A 16,067-nucleotide genomic window follows, 5' to 3' on the forward strand; every position below is an offset into this window, starting at 1 on the left:
CAGTCAACTACATGGGAATCCAGCAACATAGCCATTACACTAACTGCTGGTCCCTGTGTGTGCATGATTCTGAGAGAAGACTGAAGAGAAGAGACTGCAGTGTGACCATTGGCCCTGGGAAGTGATTTCTCACTTTTTCTCTCTGTCCTCCCTCCAGTAAGCACACATGCCCTTTAGCAAAAGTAAATAAATAAAAATATATTGTCCCTTGTATTCCTAATCATATATCCTGTACTAATTTTAATTATAGTGGTCTTCTTTTTACTCACAAGTTATAGATATAGTAGCTTTTTCTAAAAAAATTATTTTATTTAACTTTATTTATTTATTTTAATTTGATCAGAGAGGGACACAAAGAGAGAGAGAGAGGAAGAGAGAGAAAGTGAGAAAGCAAGCCACCAGGTCCAGGACTTGAACCACTGTTGACCATGCGGGAATCCAGTGCCCTTAACCACCCCGCCACCTGCCAGCCTTGATATAGTAGCTTTTAAAAAGAGGAGTCCAGGTCTGATGTAGAATCATTCACTTGACTGTGTGACCTTGGACAAGTCATTTAGCTTCATAAAATTGTAGCAATACAACCTTATAAATAATTCATGTAATCTCCTTAGCACGATGCCTGGTATAGGAAGCGGTAAATATTAGCTATGATTAAAATCGGTACTACTCTTATTGCTATAAACATATCTTAATAATAACGTAACATATGAGGATGAGGGATCTTCAGTTTATGGAAAGTATATATTATGAAAAAAACTATGCTTGGGGTTCATATTTTTTTGCACTGAAATAAACTTGTACTTTAATTCTATTTTTTGCATGAACTGTTTGAAGTCCCCTAATACAGGGTGAATAGATGCCAAAAAGTTCCCCCTTATCAACATTGCTGTGAAGTCTGGAGTTTTATAACAGGCCAAAGATATGGTAGGAGTCACATAATCTGGGGGGTCTTTTTAGCCAGAAACAGTTCTGCAGTTGAATTCATGGGAACTGAAGTTGGGGCTGGGAGTCACTCCATGGGGGGAGGGGGGTGGGGGCGTGCAGCCCAGGGTGCCTGTGCACACTGTCCTGGCTGTCAGCTCCAAATCGCCATTCAGATCAGTGCTTCCATTCGAACCCCTGGAGTGTCATACAGCCAGTCTTCTCTCATACAATAAAGCGAAAACATTTAATAATAAAGTAAATGGGGCCAGCTCCGTGGTACAGTGGTAATGCCCTGCTCAAGAGAAGTCAGATCCTACATGACCACATTTCAAACCCCTGGCCCAGTCTGCCAGAAACATGCCTGGCATGTACGCGAGTGCCCAAGGTGCAACAGATTGCAGGAATGGAGGAAGGGATTGCAACATGCCAGACTCTGTAGGAGGTTCTCCTCTCTCTCTCTCTCTCTCTCTCTCTCTCTCTCTCCCTGTCATGCATGCTATGAATAAAGAAAAATAAATAAAATAAGAAGGAAGAAACCCACCAACTTAACTAAGTTTGGCTTCAGAGTTAACTTTTTTTGGGGGAGAGGTTTTTGCTATAGGGCGTGTACGCTCACCTGACAGAGAGTGACAGAAAGATAGAAAGCCAGAAATCACCCCCCAGGGGGGATGGCCACGCCGCAATCCCTTCTCCTCCATTCTCCTCTCGGGATCTTGGGCACGCACACACACGCGCCTGGCGTGAGTTTTAAGCCACCGGGTCTGGGACTTGAACCATGGTTGACTACATGGGAGTCCAGCGACAGAGCCATTATGCTAACTGCTGGTCCCCAGAGTTGACATTTTTTAAGAGCTAATTAAAAAAACTTCACAAAGGATTTGACAAAATAAACAGATGATTATATTGGGTCATCAGAAAAATCATGACGTGTTCTTCTACGCAAAAAATATGTCATGACTTTTCTGATGACTCAATATTTGTCTTCTATCAAAGGGCTATATTCATTTTAGGCCAAAGCTGGAAAAAAAAAAAATCTAACTTACTTTCTCCATTTTAACACTTCCAAATAGTCCCTACAGCCAGGGCGATCACGCAGGTCTCATGTATCTGTGCGTGGTGAATACAGCACACAGCTACAGCAGTGACACCTCTGCCAGTGTTCTCTCCCACCTTCACTTATTTGTCCAAGTGGGCATGTGCCCAGCAGGAGTCAGGCCCTGACTGAGGCACTGGAGAGCCAACCATGACCCGACACAGTACCAGCTGTTGGGAACAATGTCTGCAGTCCTTGAGGTGACACTTGTACCTCTGTCAGAACAGTGACAACTGAGGCTGAGGGAGCAAGAAGGGACAGACAGCATCCTTACCTCCACACTCCGAAAGATTCCAAGCTTCTGTGATCTTCAGGGCCCCAGGAGTTTCTGATCTTGGGCACGGTTCACAAGCGATTTGCCCCTCCTCGTTTTGGAAGGTTCCATTTGGACATAAAATGCAGCGCTCTTGTGCTCCATCATAATATGTCCCGGGCCTGCAACTGACTAGCCAGAGGGGGAAACAATCTGGTCAGTGCAGGGACTGAGGCCAAAGAAGGATTTGTGAGTGCTGGAGATGAAGGTCAGCAGATGGCCTTGACCTCACACTCCCCATACAAGCCCCCTGAGTAGAGTCTGCACCAGCTCTGGGTTCGCTGTGTGCTCCTCTCCGCCAGGATCCCCATCTTCCCTGGTGAAGGCGTTTATGGGTCTGTCTTCTAGACCACAAGCTCCTTGAGGCAGGAAGCTCCGAGATCCTAATTCGTTTTGTAGCATAAGCACTTGATGGTTAAAGAGATATTAAAATCCTGGATCTCCCTGCTTCACAGGGCTGTCAGAGGGAACCATTAAAAGGAGAGGAATTTGACCAGGAGCTGTGCTTTGAAAGCTTACTCTCAGGCCAACTTGTGGCCTGGCGGTTAAACAAGTTGGATCGCACATAGCCAACTGGGTGGTTTAAGCCCTAGATCTGGCAGCTTGAAAAATATGCCCAGTGTGTGTGTGTGTGTGTGTGTGTGTGTGTGCCCAAAGTCTTGAAAAGAGGGAGAAATGGAGAAGGAATTGCAATGTGACCTTTCCCCAAGAGGGAGTGCTTTCTCCATCTCTCTCTTCCTCTGTATCTTTCTCTCTGGCTCACTTATCTAGTGGTAAATTAAAAATAAAATAAAGAAGAAAGTTTACTCTCTGGTGGCTGAGGTGGGTGATGATCTCAAGGAACTCACAAAATATCTTGTTTCAGGACTGGCCTAGTGGTTAAAGGAATTGGCTCCCATTTGTTGGACCACAGTTGGAATCTTGGCCCTGGGGGCTCTAGACACACACCCAACAGCTTGGAGAAATAGAGGAGGGATTGCAGCATGTCCACACTCCAGTGGGACGTGCTTTCTCTTTCTCCACCCCTCCCCATCTCTCTGTCTCCCTCGGGTGAGTACATTTTTAAACAAAGTGGAAAAATAAAAGTATGCATCCGATTTGTAATAAAATGAATACATTACAAAGAATAAACCCTGGTAAATACTTCCTAAAAGGGTAAACGGTAAGAAAACCCATAAACTATAAACTGTGTTTCTGATGCCGTTCCTGGTGCTGTTAGTTAAATGTGGAGCTATACCTTATTTTAAAGTATGCATGTGAGCCTGAATTCGGCTTCCTAATATAACATTCATCATCACCATTGCCGTAAAAATGGCCTTCCTAGTGGCTGGCATTTGTAGAGTACTCAGGATGAGTAGATGCCTTGCCAACAACTTAACATGTACTATCTCATTCATTCCTCAATACAACCCTGAGAAGCTAGATGCTGTTACTAGCTTCATTTTATGGAAACAGACACTTTGGGAGGTGAAATACATTGGCAAGGGCCCACATCTCATTTCTGAGATACACCTAGGGTGAGGTCAAGGACTTTGAGTTTAAGTGGGGAGAAGCTTATTTAACAAAAGGGCAGATCGAAGCACAGTTTGCCAACGATTCTCTGTGGGACTGGGAGAGTTTGACTGGAACAAACACATTCTCTTTTACACTTAAGCTGCCAAGAAATAGACAAATGAAAGAACACAATAAAGTTAGCTATAATATGTGGGGTCTTGAAAAAAATTCATGGGAAGTGCATATTATGAGATATCCATGCATGCATGTCCATATTTTTTTTTTTGGTACCTACTAAACTCATATTTTAATTCCATTTTTTCACAAACTTTATGAAAACCCCTCATATCTCTCAAGTAAGGGGGAAATTTTTTTTTATCCTATCCTCCAAATATAATTTGCATGTATATTCTTAGGGTTAAACACGGCAAAGTTCTCTGTCATCAATAATAAAAATGTCTTTTTCATTATACACTCCATAATGTAAACAAAATGAGGCTTTCAGATCACAGTAAATCAAAAAGGCCACATTTGAAATATTATTTCTACAAATAAATGCAATGGATCAATGAAGTATACCCTAATAACTAAATCAATGCTTTTATATAGAATTTTCTTTTACCAATGTACATGTATCATTTTTATATAATTTTGTGATTTTTTTTAATTGCCAGAGGACACATGTGCTTGTCAGAGAGACGGGGAGAGGAAGAAAACATCTCCCCACATCGGAGGCATGGGCATGCTGCCTGGGGGTGTGGTGGTGCCCTCCCTATGACAAAAACTACTGGAAGCTGGAGGATTGAAGCATTGAGTCCATTTCTCCAACCTGGCACACATGCACACACACACACACACACACACACACACACTCTGTGTTTTTCAAGATAGGGGCTGGAATTTGAACTGTGGTCAGCCATGTGGAATCTAGCTCCCTTTACCACTAGGCCGTGGGGCTGGTCCAAATTTTATAATGAGAAGTGAGCCACTCTTGCTCTCTTGGCAAACAACACAATAATGAGTAGGATACAGAAATCTGTGGCAGAGCGTCTCTATAATTTCAGACTTAGTCTCCAAATGGAGCCCTACTAGATACTGGTTTACAGGATCACCCTGGGTCCCACCAGCTTCCATGAAAAGCTGTGTTGAATTACATACTAGGAATCCACGAGGTTTTATCCTGTGTCCCACCTGACTGTCCCAGTGTCTACAGTGGCCAGTCAATAAGAACAAACTCCTTCTGGCTCGAGGAGCCCAACCTGTCATGAATACGGGCAGAAAGTAAAAGAAATAAAGGCTCTCTATAGCCCCTCCAGCCCAAGCCATCCCCCACTGTGGGAAGAGCTGTCTTCATGATACTCTTTCACCCATGTGGTGACAGTGATCGCCACAGCTCCCTTAATCATAACATGGAGACAGATCAGCACAGTTTGTTTCCATCCCAGCTCCCGTGGCAGAAAACAGATCTTGTCCACATGTGAGCAAGACCCGGCTTGGTTTTCAGTGAACCAAGAAAGTAGACGAGCCCCTGCAGCTCTGATGTCTGCTCCTCCTTAGAACTACTGAAACCCCCCGAAGCCTTTTCAAGTTTCCATTGGGAGAGGCCTCACATTATCCCACATCTGTTGTGATTTCTTAATTGATCAAAGGGCTGAGAAATGCCCCTCAGCTGCCCTGTGGAAAAGAGGGCACCAGTTCTTTTTCCTCGCGGTGAAAAGCCTGCCTCACATAAACGAACTCATATTGTCAGTCACGATTCCCATTTTCCTTCCAGAGAAAAAGGCCTGCAGAAATAATTCATGCAAAGGGCTTTCCAAATAGATCTGTTTCTTTCACAAGGTAAAAATGAGCTAAACACTAAAAAAACAACGCTGAAGTGTCATGAAGGGATGCCTGAGAACAGCCTTTTGCAAGTATGCGGAAGCTCTAGCCTGCAGAGACCTCAATCACACGTTCCAGTTGCTTCTCTCTTTTCCTTGAGCAACCAGCTTGTTTTGCTGTCCCGGACAAAGGACTCAGTTGCCCCCAGAACACTTTACTATCACAGCAAAGCTTTTGTGTGTCTTCAGTGACCATTAAAATCCCATTCTCAAATCCCACACAGCTGTTTTGGCCCCCTCTTTAAGAAAAAAAAAATATGAGAAAGCTTTTCTGATGCAAAAGAGAAAGCAGCAGGACAGGATTAATGGCCACAAAGGGGCCTGAAGCCTCACTTGCTTTTCAGCACTGTGTCCTTTGAGTGTTTCAGGCTATGGACAAACACTATGGCCTCTCTGTGGCTACGATGGTGAACCTAATAAAAGGGGTCACTCACTAGCGTTTGACTGTTTTCTTAAGAATTGAGCCTTGACTTATGAAGGAGAGCCACAAGCAGCCCACGCAGATTCCCAGGGGGTCCTAGAGCCACTGCTTTGTCTCATCAGAGCTGCTGGGGCCCCAGGATCCTGGTTAGAACTTGCTCCTTTTAAATGAATGCTGGAGGAGTCTGACTCGGTAGGGCTCTAGGATCAGTTTTGAGCTTTTGACTTTTAAGTATTACTTAGGTGGGGTCAGTATGTTGGCAAGGCCATTGCTGTGTGGCCCCCTGACTTAGGAATAAAACCTAAGTCAAATTAGTATGTCAGCAAGGCCGCTTGCTATTTGCTTTGAAAATTGTGGTAGCCTTGCTGGGAAGCGACTCTCCTCTGACTCTCTAATACATTATTATAAAAAAATTATATAGCTCTTTTGAGTATGTAATAAATTTTTTTAAAAGCCCCCTGACTACTCCCCTTGGCCCTGATCACCTACTGTTAATTACAATGCTTTATCTCTGTGGTCACAATAGAAGGTGTGCTGAAGTTCTATCTAGGCAAAAATAATCTTGACTTTTAAAAGACCCTTTAAGATACATTTAACATAAACTTAAAGATAATTTTTTTTACATAAAATAGGATTAGGCTGAAACTGGCCTAGGACACCCCCACCCTCACTAAGTAAAATAGATAAATATATTAAGATTTCTTAAATTAAGTTTTAGATCCCTATAAAACTATATAAGTAGTATTCTTTATTAAAATCCATAAAAACTAATATCTCTACTTAAAATTTTCTTTTCTCAGCATCGTGTTCAGTAATCACAAGACGGCTGCCGCCGCATCAGCTGATAATTATCTCTGCTTGCTAGAGCTGCTTTCCCGAAACTGCATTCCATAAAGACCTGCCTACCACAATAGACCCACCCTTAATCCAACCCTAAATAAAACCTATAATCCCTATTAGACTGATAATTAAAACATATAGCCCCTCACCCATTTACTTGCATGTATCACATTTTCAATAAAAAGGCATGATAATTTCTGGCAGTGATCACTCTTCAGAGAGCAATCTCTGAGGGGTGTCCCACTCAGGATGTGCATGAAAAGGCACCAAGGCCTTAGTCTTCGACACTGCTTTTTCATTGTCCGTCCAGGTTTTTGGTGTGTGCTCAGGTTTGCTGTTTAAACACATGCTTGTGGTTGGGCAGTGTAATGAGCCTGTCTGACACATCTTCGCTGGATTCTCAATGCACAGTAGGTTCTTTCCAAGCCTAGTAACAGGAGTTGTGATTTCACTTCCTTTTGAATGCCTCTTTTGCCCTCCATTTAAATATTTCCCTAGACATTTGCTCTTTGCCCTTTTTTCTTTGAATGTTTTTGATGATTCCTTGGGGTTTCATCTATTGTCTTTGTGAAGACTCATTGACTCATTCATTAAAATTTTTTTAAAGGTTTTGCCATAGGGAGTGTCTGCTTGCAGGAGAGAGACAGTGAGAAGGAAAGTGAGAAGTCATCCCCTGGGGTAGGGATTAGGGGGTGGCCATGCCACAATCCCTTCTCTTTCTTTCTCATCTCGGAATTTTAGGAACGCACATGCATGTGCCCGGCGTGGTTTTCAAGCCACCAGGTTCAAATTCGAACCACAGTTGGCCATGTGGGAGTCCAGGGCCTTAATTACTATGCCATCTGCTGGCCCTTTATAAATACCTTTTGAGCTCTGATTATTTGCTGAGTACTGTCCTAGGAGCTCGAGAGGCAGCAGAGAAAATGACAGGCCTGGCTTTGTCCTAATCAACTTTCACTCTAATGAAGAATATGGACAATAAATGAGCAAACAACGAAACATATAATAGAATACCAAGTAGAATACCACAGAGAGGAGAAAAGTGAGAAAGCACCCCTCGAGGGGATGGCCATGTCACAATCCCTTCTCCTCCATTCTCTTCTCAGGATTTTGTGCATACAAACACACATGCCCGGCAAGGACTCAAAGCATAGAGTCAGCCCTATGGGATCCAGCGTCTTAACCACCATGTCATGGCTGGCCCTTTGATGAAGAAAATAGTAAAACAAGTGGGCAAAGAGTGGCAGGGATAGGGTTTGTATGTGGAGACTGAAGGAAATGAGGGAGCCTTGCAATGGGATAGGCTAATAGAAGATGTTCTGAACAGGGTAGTAGCGTCAGAGCGGAAGGGGCGGGGTGATGGGACAGGAATTTAAAAAAGCAGGCAAAGGCCAGATTACGTAGGTGCCTGAAGACCACTGTAAGGAAATGAGACCTCAAAGTGTGCTGGACAGACTGTGACGTGATCAGATTCATGTTTTTAAAAGATCTTCTGGCTGCTGCATGAACAGACGGAGGGCAGGCGAGCATAAGGAGAATGAGTCCGAGCCTCTCATGAGGGGCTGGACAGCACGTGATGGTGGTTGGGACGGCAGTAATGAAAGAGGACAGGAAAATGAGTTGGATTCAGGAAATAGTCTGAAGACAGAGCTTACAGATTTTCCAGTGGACCACATGAGGGGCATGACCAAGGAGAGACGTCAAGGTGAATGGAGGTTCTCGACTAGAGCAACTGAGGAGTCACAGGTACCGTTTACCTGGTTTAAGGGAGAAGCAGGTTGGATGTGGGAGAGGGGGAGGAAGATAGAAAGCTCTCTTTGGAAATGCTGCATCTGAGATGCTTGCTGGCCATCCAGGTGTTGATATTGAGAAGGCACTGGTTATGTTGGTGGCCTCTGAAGTAGAATACTACACCTCAAGAGTTGATAAGGTGATTCACTGGGTGTGGGCAAAACATTCTCCTGTCTGTGTATATTCATTTTTACCAAATAAATAAGAAACAAGAGAGCCAGCCGTGACATGGTGGTTAAGACACTGGATCCCATAGGGCTGACTCTATGCTTTGAGTCCTAGCCGGGCATGTGTGTGTGTATGCTCAAAATCCTGAGAAGAGAATGGAGGAAAAGGGATTGTGACATGGCCATCCCCTCAAAGGGTGCTTTCTCACTTTTCCCCTCTCTGTGGTAAGCACACACACCCTAAGCCAAAAATCTAAAGCACACACCCTAAAAGCAAAAAATAAAAAAAAAAAAAAAAGAAAAGAAAAGGAAGAAGAAAGTGCCACTGGTTTGGGGTTTTGTGTAAGACTTGCCCCTCAGTAGTCTCCATCTGATGGGGACTTCATTTTCTTGGATATATTGAGAAGAATTTCAGCTTAACTGCAGCTGATTAAATAGTTTTCCTGATTATCTAGTTTCGGCTAAACTGATCATTACAAAATAGAACACAGCTTCAGCTCATTCCTGTAAAGACCACGTGGACTGAAGGCTGTACCACGGTACGGACACGTGCGGACAACAGGACAGTGCCATGTGGACACACGTTCTACGCCTAATACTAGCTCTTTGGGAGACCACACCATGAGACAGAAACTGTAACTGTTTACTCGGATCTGCCAAGAGTTCACTCAAAGCACTAGTGAGGAGGAAAAACACTATTTTAAAGATGTATCTACAACTACTGACATCAGGTGAGCCTTGTCAAACTGTGAAGATTTTGTACATTAAGATGCTAGCCGGTTACTTTGGATTTCCACATGACCCAGCACTGTTCAAGTCCCAGATCCAGTGGCTTGAAAAATCACACCAGGAGCATGTGCGTGAGCCCAAAATCCCATAAGGAGAATGGAGGAGAAGGGATTGTGGCATGGCCAGCCACCCCTCTCCTCGGGGAGGGGGTGATTTCTCACTTTCCCTCTCTCTGTCTCTCTGGCAAACATACGCACTCTATGGCAGAAACCTAAAAAAAAAAAAAAAGAAAAAACAATTGAGCAGGGACTGACTAATGGTATAGAGGTAACACAATACTCTGCAAGGCTCACCCACAACGGAAGGTTCTGGGTTCATATCAAGAGACCTCCGAGAACACGCCAGGCACGCACACACCCATGATCTGGGGCTAGTTGAAGCTGGGTGTGGATTTTGGCATAAGGTCCCTCTTGGGGGTACCGACCTCTGTCTGTCTCTCACTCTTTCTCTGTTTTTCTTGCTCACGGAAGAAAAATAAATAAATAAACTTCACAACAAAAAAAATTCAACACCTTGGTAAAGAGATGCCCATAACTCAAAATAAAGGAACTGGAGAGGTAGTTTCGGAATTCCCAGCATATGGTGGTATTTTACAATCTGTTTCCATAACTTTATGCCAGAAGGCATATGAGCATGCATGAGAGAAAGAGAGAATGAAAGAGACAGAGAGAGGGAGAGAGAGTGAAAGAGAACACCTTCCCCATGGGGCCTAACATGGTGGTATCCAAAGCTGTGGCACTGAGGTCAACTAGAAGTGTGAGATGAGGGGGTAGAGGGCTGAGCCCCCATACCTGATGCTTAGAGATGACAAAGCAGGGAGGAACCAGCACTGAAAATGACAAAGGAGCAGCCAGCAAGGTAAGAAGACACCCTGAAGGGCGTGGCGTTGAAATCCCACCTACAATCCTTAGGGAGCCAGTTGTTGCCAGAGTGGAGAGCGGATGAGGGGGCAGAGTCGGCACTGGGTTTGGCCACATGGAGTCATTAGACATCTTGGAAAAGCCGTATCCATGGAGAGGTGGGGAATGAAAAGCAGACTAAGGAAAGGTTGGGAAGTAAGGGAGCCAGGACAGCACAACTGTCAGAGCTTGTTCCCCCAAAGGACAAAGACACGAGGCAGTGTCTGCAGAGACGCCTGACGTCAGTGGAGGGTCTGGGTTTCGTGCTGTTGGAAATAATCTAGCAGAGAAGGAGACTTCTGAGAGGGGTGGGGAGGCTGGGGGACGGCAGCAGGAGCACTGTTCTGAAGAAGCTGAGAGGGCAGGCGCGCTGGTCCCCAAGGGGAAGAAGTGGCCTTAGGAGCACGGGCTAGTCCGTCACTTGGCAGGAGGTGGGGCAGAGTGTGTGTGGACAGACACTGGAGAAGAGGGTCTGGACGTGAGAAGATGGAGTTGTTGCCCCAGACTCCCAGACACCCATGGAGGTCTCTGCGTGGAAATGTGGGTGTAACGCAAATGCAGTGTGCCCAAGTAGAATACGTCTCTTTTCTTCCCTGCTTCTGCCTTCCCTCGCGTTATCAAGGGTGTCTCCACCCTCCCAGTCACCCAGACTCCAAACCAGTTATCCCTGACACCTCTCCTCACTGCCCTACCCCTCGGTTGCAGCAGCAGATGTATCCCCCTTATCCATCCCCCAACCTCCAATGTCCTCGAGGTCCTGTTGTGTTATTCGAGTAACTGCGTTAACTGTCCAGAGCTTTCCCTTGCTGTCCGTCCCTCCCACTTCAACGGCTTACCATCAGCGGCACCTTTCTCTGCTTCGCTCTCTGGCTCAAAACCCTCTAGCCTCGACTCTTGAATTCCCTGTTTCACTCGACATTCAGCCTTTAGCCTTTGCCTCTGCAGCTGAGTTCTCATCCCTCCTCCTGCTCTCTTGACAGCCCATTTTTTCCCTACTTCTCCTATAAATCTCTTCTGATTATTTCTTGCCCAGTGATCACATTCATTGAACTATTCAACCAACCCACAGGCTTCTTCTCAGTGCCGCCTGCATATGAAACAGGGCTGAGCGAGATGAGGGACATTGAGGGAGCAAGTGCCAGGAGCTGAGGCCAAGTCAGAAACCTCAGCGCTCATCCCAGGGGCTCCTCTGCTCTGTCCCTGATCCATGTCATCACCAGACGCCACTCAGTTTTCCTCCTGGATGTTTCTCTAAACCATTGCTTCTTCTCTACTCTGCCCAGTGCATTCATTTTCTCCATGTTCCACAGTCAAAAGCCCCCAGATTGGTTTTTCTGTTCCTAGTCCTGTCCGCTCCAGTACAGTCAGAGAGGTGTCTCTGGAATACACAAATGACCTGGACATTTCCTGATTAAGTCTGCCAATGGCCCCATGGCACTCAGAGATACAGGTGAGCCTCCTTAGCCACCGAGCCAAGCTCCCCCATAACCTCCCTCGTGCCTTCCCACCTCACCCTGCCATGCTCCAGGTTTAGCAATGCTGACATGCCAATGCCCATCCCTGTGCCCACCTGGCTCTTCCTCATCTCTGGAGGCTGGGACCCCATTTTAATACTCTTTCCACTTACTTGTCACCTGTGCAGCCTTCGAAAGGCAGCTTAGCCTTTCTCCTTTTGGGGAAGGCTTCTCTGACCCTTCCCTGGAAGGGCTAAGTGCAACTAGAGGGATGGTGTCTGATTTATCCATGCCTCCTCAGCATCCCCCCAGAGCTGGCCCTGGGCGGGGCTCTGCAGGTCACGGTATATTATAACCACCAGGCATAGGCTGTCCCTGGGAGGGGTGAAAGTGCTCAAACTGACGATGTCAAAATACAGGCTCTGGAGTCAGATCTGGATTTGAATCCTGCCTCTACAGCCTACTTGCTGGGTGACACTGGGAAAAATGCTTACCTTCTTGTGCCATAGCTTCTTTTTTTTTTTTTTTTTTTTTTGAGAGGTTTTTGCTATAGGGCGCGTGCGCTCGCCAGACAGACAGAGACAGAGAGATAGAAAGCAGGAAATCACCCCCCAGGGGGAATGGCCACGCCACAATCCCTTCTCCTCCATTCTCCTCTCGGGACCTTGGGCACGCACACACACGTGCCCGGCGTGAGTTTAAGCCACCGGGTCCAGGACTCGAACCACGGTCGACTACATGGGAGTCCAGCGACATAGCCATTACGCTAACTGCTGGTCCCGACCATAGCTTCTTTATCTGTAAAAAGGACATAATGAAATATAGACTATGGTGAAGATTAGAGACAACATATGGGAAGTGCTTTGCACAGTACTGAACAGGCTGTAAGTGTTTGATAAACATCATCTTTTTACTAAACTATATTTTAAAACCGTTTTGTTTTTTGTTTTTCTTTTAGAGGTTTTTTGCTATAGGGCACGTACGTTCACCAGAAAGAAACAGAGGGAGAGAAAGAGAAAAATCACCCCTGGGGGGGATGGCCATGCTGCAATTCCTTCTCCTCCATTCTCCTCTTAGAATCTTGGGCACACATGCACACGCGCCCGGCATGAGTTTAAGCCACCGGGTCCAGGACTCGAACTGCAGTCGACTACGTGGGTGTCCAGTGACATAGCCATTACACCAACTGCAGGTCTTGTTTAAAATCTTTTTTAACTAAAAGAATTTCCTACTCAGCCTATGTGATAAATACTGGTCTATATTGCTGAGAGAGACTTTATCTTTTCCTTGGTTTAAACAGAAAATTCCTGCCTGTTCAATGCCAAACAATTTCTCAATTGTGAAAGAATTGAAAAGAAATTGCCCAGCTCATTCCTGCCTGGGCCCTTTGCACTTGCTAATACCTCCCCCTCAGAGTGCCTCCCAACCCCCTGGGAGCTTTGGGAGCCCCTCCTCCCCACTCAGGTCCTAGGTCAGATGTGACCTGCTCTGAGAGCCTTCCATAAAAACCTATGGAGAGTAACCCATGCTCCCCTCCAGCTCTCTGTTTTATTACCTTCATAGCACTTAACTTCTGAAATGATTCCTTTGCTTTTTTATTTATTTATACATTTTGGTTTTGCTATAGAGCATACGCAGTTGCCAGAGACAGATGGTGAGAGGCAGGAAGTGAGAAATTACTCTCTGGGGAAGTGGGGGGTGGGGTTGGCGGGGTGGATGGCCATGCCACAATCCCTTCTACTCCATACTCCTCTGAGGATTTTGGGTGCGCATACACACGCGTCCTGCACTCAAACCACGCAGGTGGCCATGTGAGATCCAGCACCCCAATCTCCACACCACCTGCTGCCCCCTCCTTACTTTTTATTCCCGGCCCACTCTATTAGAAGGTGAACTTCCTAAGAACAGGCCCCTTGGCTATTATGATCTTGTGTTTTATCCCAAGCACACAGAATGCAGAGTGGTATCTTAATAAATCCCAGTTGAACCAACTTCCTCAGTTGCTATAGGAAAAAGCTACTGCTATTGCAAGCTAAATTACATCCTCTTGGTCTCCCAAGTACCCATACCAGTTTTCTAGTTATTTGGATTTTTTTTTCTTTTAAACAAACTATTAAACTTCTTAGTAAGTTCTAAGAATAATCAAATACAAAACGAAGTCTGCTTTTTAAATAATTTATCTTCTAGTTTCTATTATGAAATATAAGAGCTAGCACTCCATGTCATGGTTAATTCTTTAGACATGCAGGACTTTATAAAGTATTATAGAGCTTAAGGAATTTGTTCCTTGGAGAATTATAATTGTTCTTTTTTTTTTTTGTTCCATCTTGCTGAAATTGATCACAGATGGTACAAAGGTCACTTGCAGAGCAGGCTGTCTCCAAAGTCCCCATATGCCAAGTTAATGAGACTTTAGTGCGAACAAATGACAAGAAAGTCTCCAAATGATCAGAAAGGATTCTTTTCTTTGGTGTAACTTGAAACTTTAAAATTTATATTTTAAAAAAAGGATTGGAAAGACAAACGATTCGATGGAAAAGCTGGAGAAGAATATGAATGTTCTCCAAAGAAGAAATCCAAATCATCATAGACATAAGATAGCATGCTCAGTCTTTCTAGTATATAAAAAAATAATTTTATTACTTTTTGCTTATCAGATTTGCAAAAACTAAAAATATTCTTGCTAGCAAGAATGTGGGGCGATAAATGCTCAAATGTGATGTTAGAAGGAGTTTACATTGGTATGGCCTTTCGAAGGGAAATTTGGCAGGATCTATTAAAGTTTTAAAAGAGGATGTTCTTTGACCCAGTGACTGTACTTTACAAGTCTGTCCTTTGTGCCATGTGCACAAAGAATATTCACTGCAGCACTCATTTGTATTAGAAAACTATGAACGATGTCAGTGCCTGCACGAGCGATAAGGCTGATAAATACTGATGATAAAACAAACAGAGACCAGGAAGCTTTAAAAGAAATAAAGCAGATACCCTATTAGCAAGTACAAATGCCCAGGATGTATTCCACAGCTGGCCCAGCTGGCGACATAAGAAGTAGGGCGCCATTGCATGAGTCTGGGGACCACATGGGAGGCCCAGGTTCAGATCCCAGACCAACCTAAAAAGGCTGAGTATGCGGGCACATACCTGTAATCTTAGCTAGCTGGGAGGCTGGGCAGAGGACTGTGAGATTGTCAAAAACACCTATCTCTCTCTCTCTCTCTCTCTCTCTCCCTTTTGAAAATTCTCCTCCTCCTGTGCGCTTGTGCATGCACATGTGCTCTCTCTCATAAAAAAAAGAAAAAAGAATTTAAAATAATATATTGTGGCACTATTCAAATTGTAATGATAAATATTTTAAAATACGTTTATCCACATATGCTCATAGTCTATTTTCAACAGAGTGGCCAAAGTGATTCTTCTAAAATGTAAGTCAGACCCCCTGTTACTCCTCTGTTCAGAACCCTCCATGGTCTTTCTTTCTCACTGAGATTCAAAGTCGCAGTTCCCTGGGTGACTTGCCTCTGCAGCTGCTGTGACTTCATCGCTCACCTGCCTCCCTCCTTCTGCCTCAGCTCTCATCATCCTGGCCTTCCTTCCAAACCAGGCTTTCGAACTTACTACTCCCTTTATCTAGAACTCTCTTGCCCAGATATCCCCATAGCTTGCTCCCTGCTGTCCTCTGGGCCTTCCCTGACTAAAGCCTGCATTTTGGGGAATGTGCTGCTCCTTCGCCCTCACCTTGCCCTGCACTTTCCAGTCTATGAACCTGCTGACCAGTCCACACCCTTATCACTGTCTGCTACGTGAGACATGCCTGTGCTCATTGGTTGGTTCTCAGTACCCAGAACAATACCTGGAAGGCAGAAGGAGTTCAATACATACACATTGAATGGGTAAATAACATCCATTCTTAAATGCATAAAAACAGATGTGGAGAAATATACAGCCAACTGTAACAGTGGTTACTGGTGGGCAGTGGGATTAGGGAGGATGGGAAGAGCG

The 16,067-nt window shown here is 44.8% G+C and overlaps 1 protein-coding gene across 8 annotated transcripts in view; it reads right to left on the minus strand.

Moving 5' to 3' along the window:
* Positions 1-16,067, minus strand: part of SCUBE2 (signal peptide, CUB domain and EGF like domain containing 2) — a 91,464-nt gene that overhangs the window by 14,734 nt on the left and 60,663 nt on the right. For all 8 annotated transcript variants that reach the window (XR_001369383.2, XM_027766104.1, XM_014581896.2 and 5 more), the window contains one exon: positions 2,292-2,462. Coding sequence is in view for 7 of the 8 variants with exons in the window: in XM_027766104.1 (XP_027621905.1) it covers positions 2,292-2,462 (171 nt within the window). In the remaining variant the exon portion in view is untranslated. The remainder of the gene's footprint in view (positions 1-2,291; positions 2,463-16,067) is intronic.

This window comes from Tupaia chinensis, unplaced genomic scaffold, assembly GCF_000334495.1.
Source record: "Tupaia chinensis unplaced genomic scaffold, TupChi_1.0 Scaffold141165_1, whole genome shotgun sequence".
Classification (NCBI taxonomy): Eukaryota; Metazoa; Chordata; class Mammalia; order Scandentia; family Tupaiidae; genus Tupaia; species Tupaia belangeri.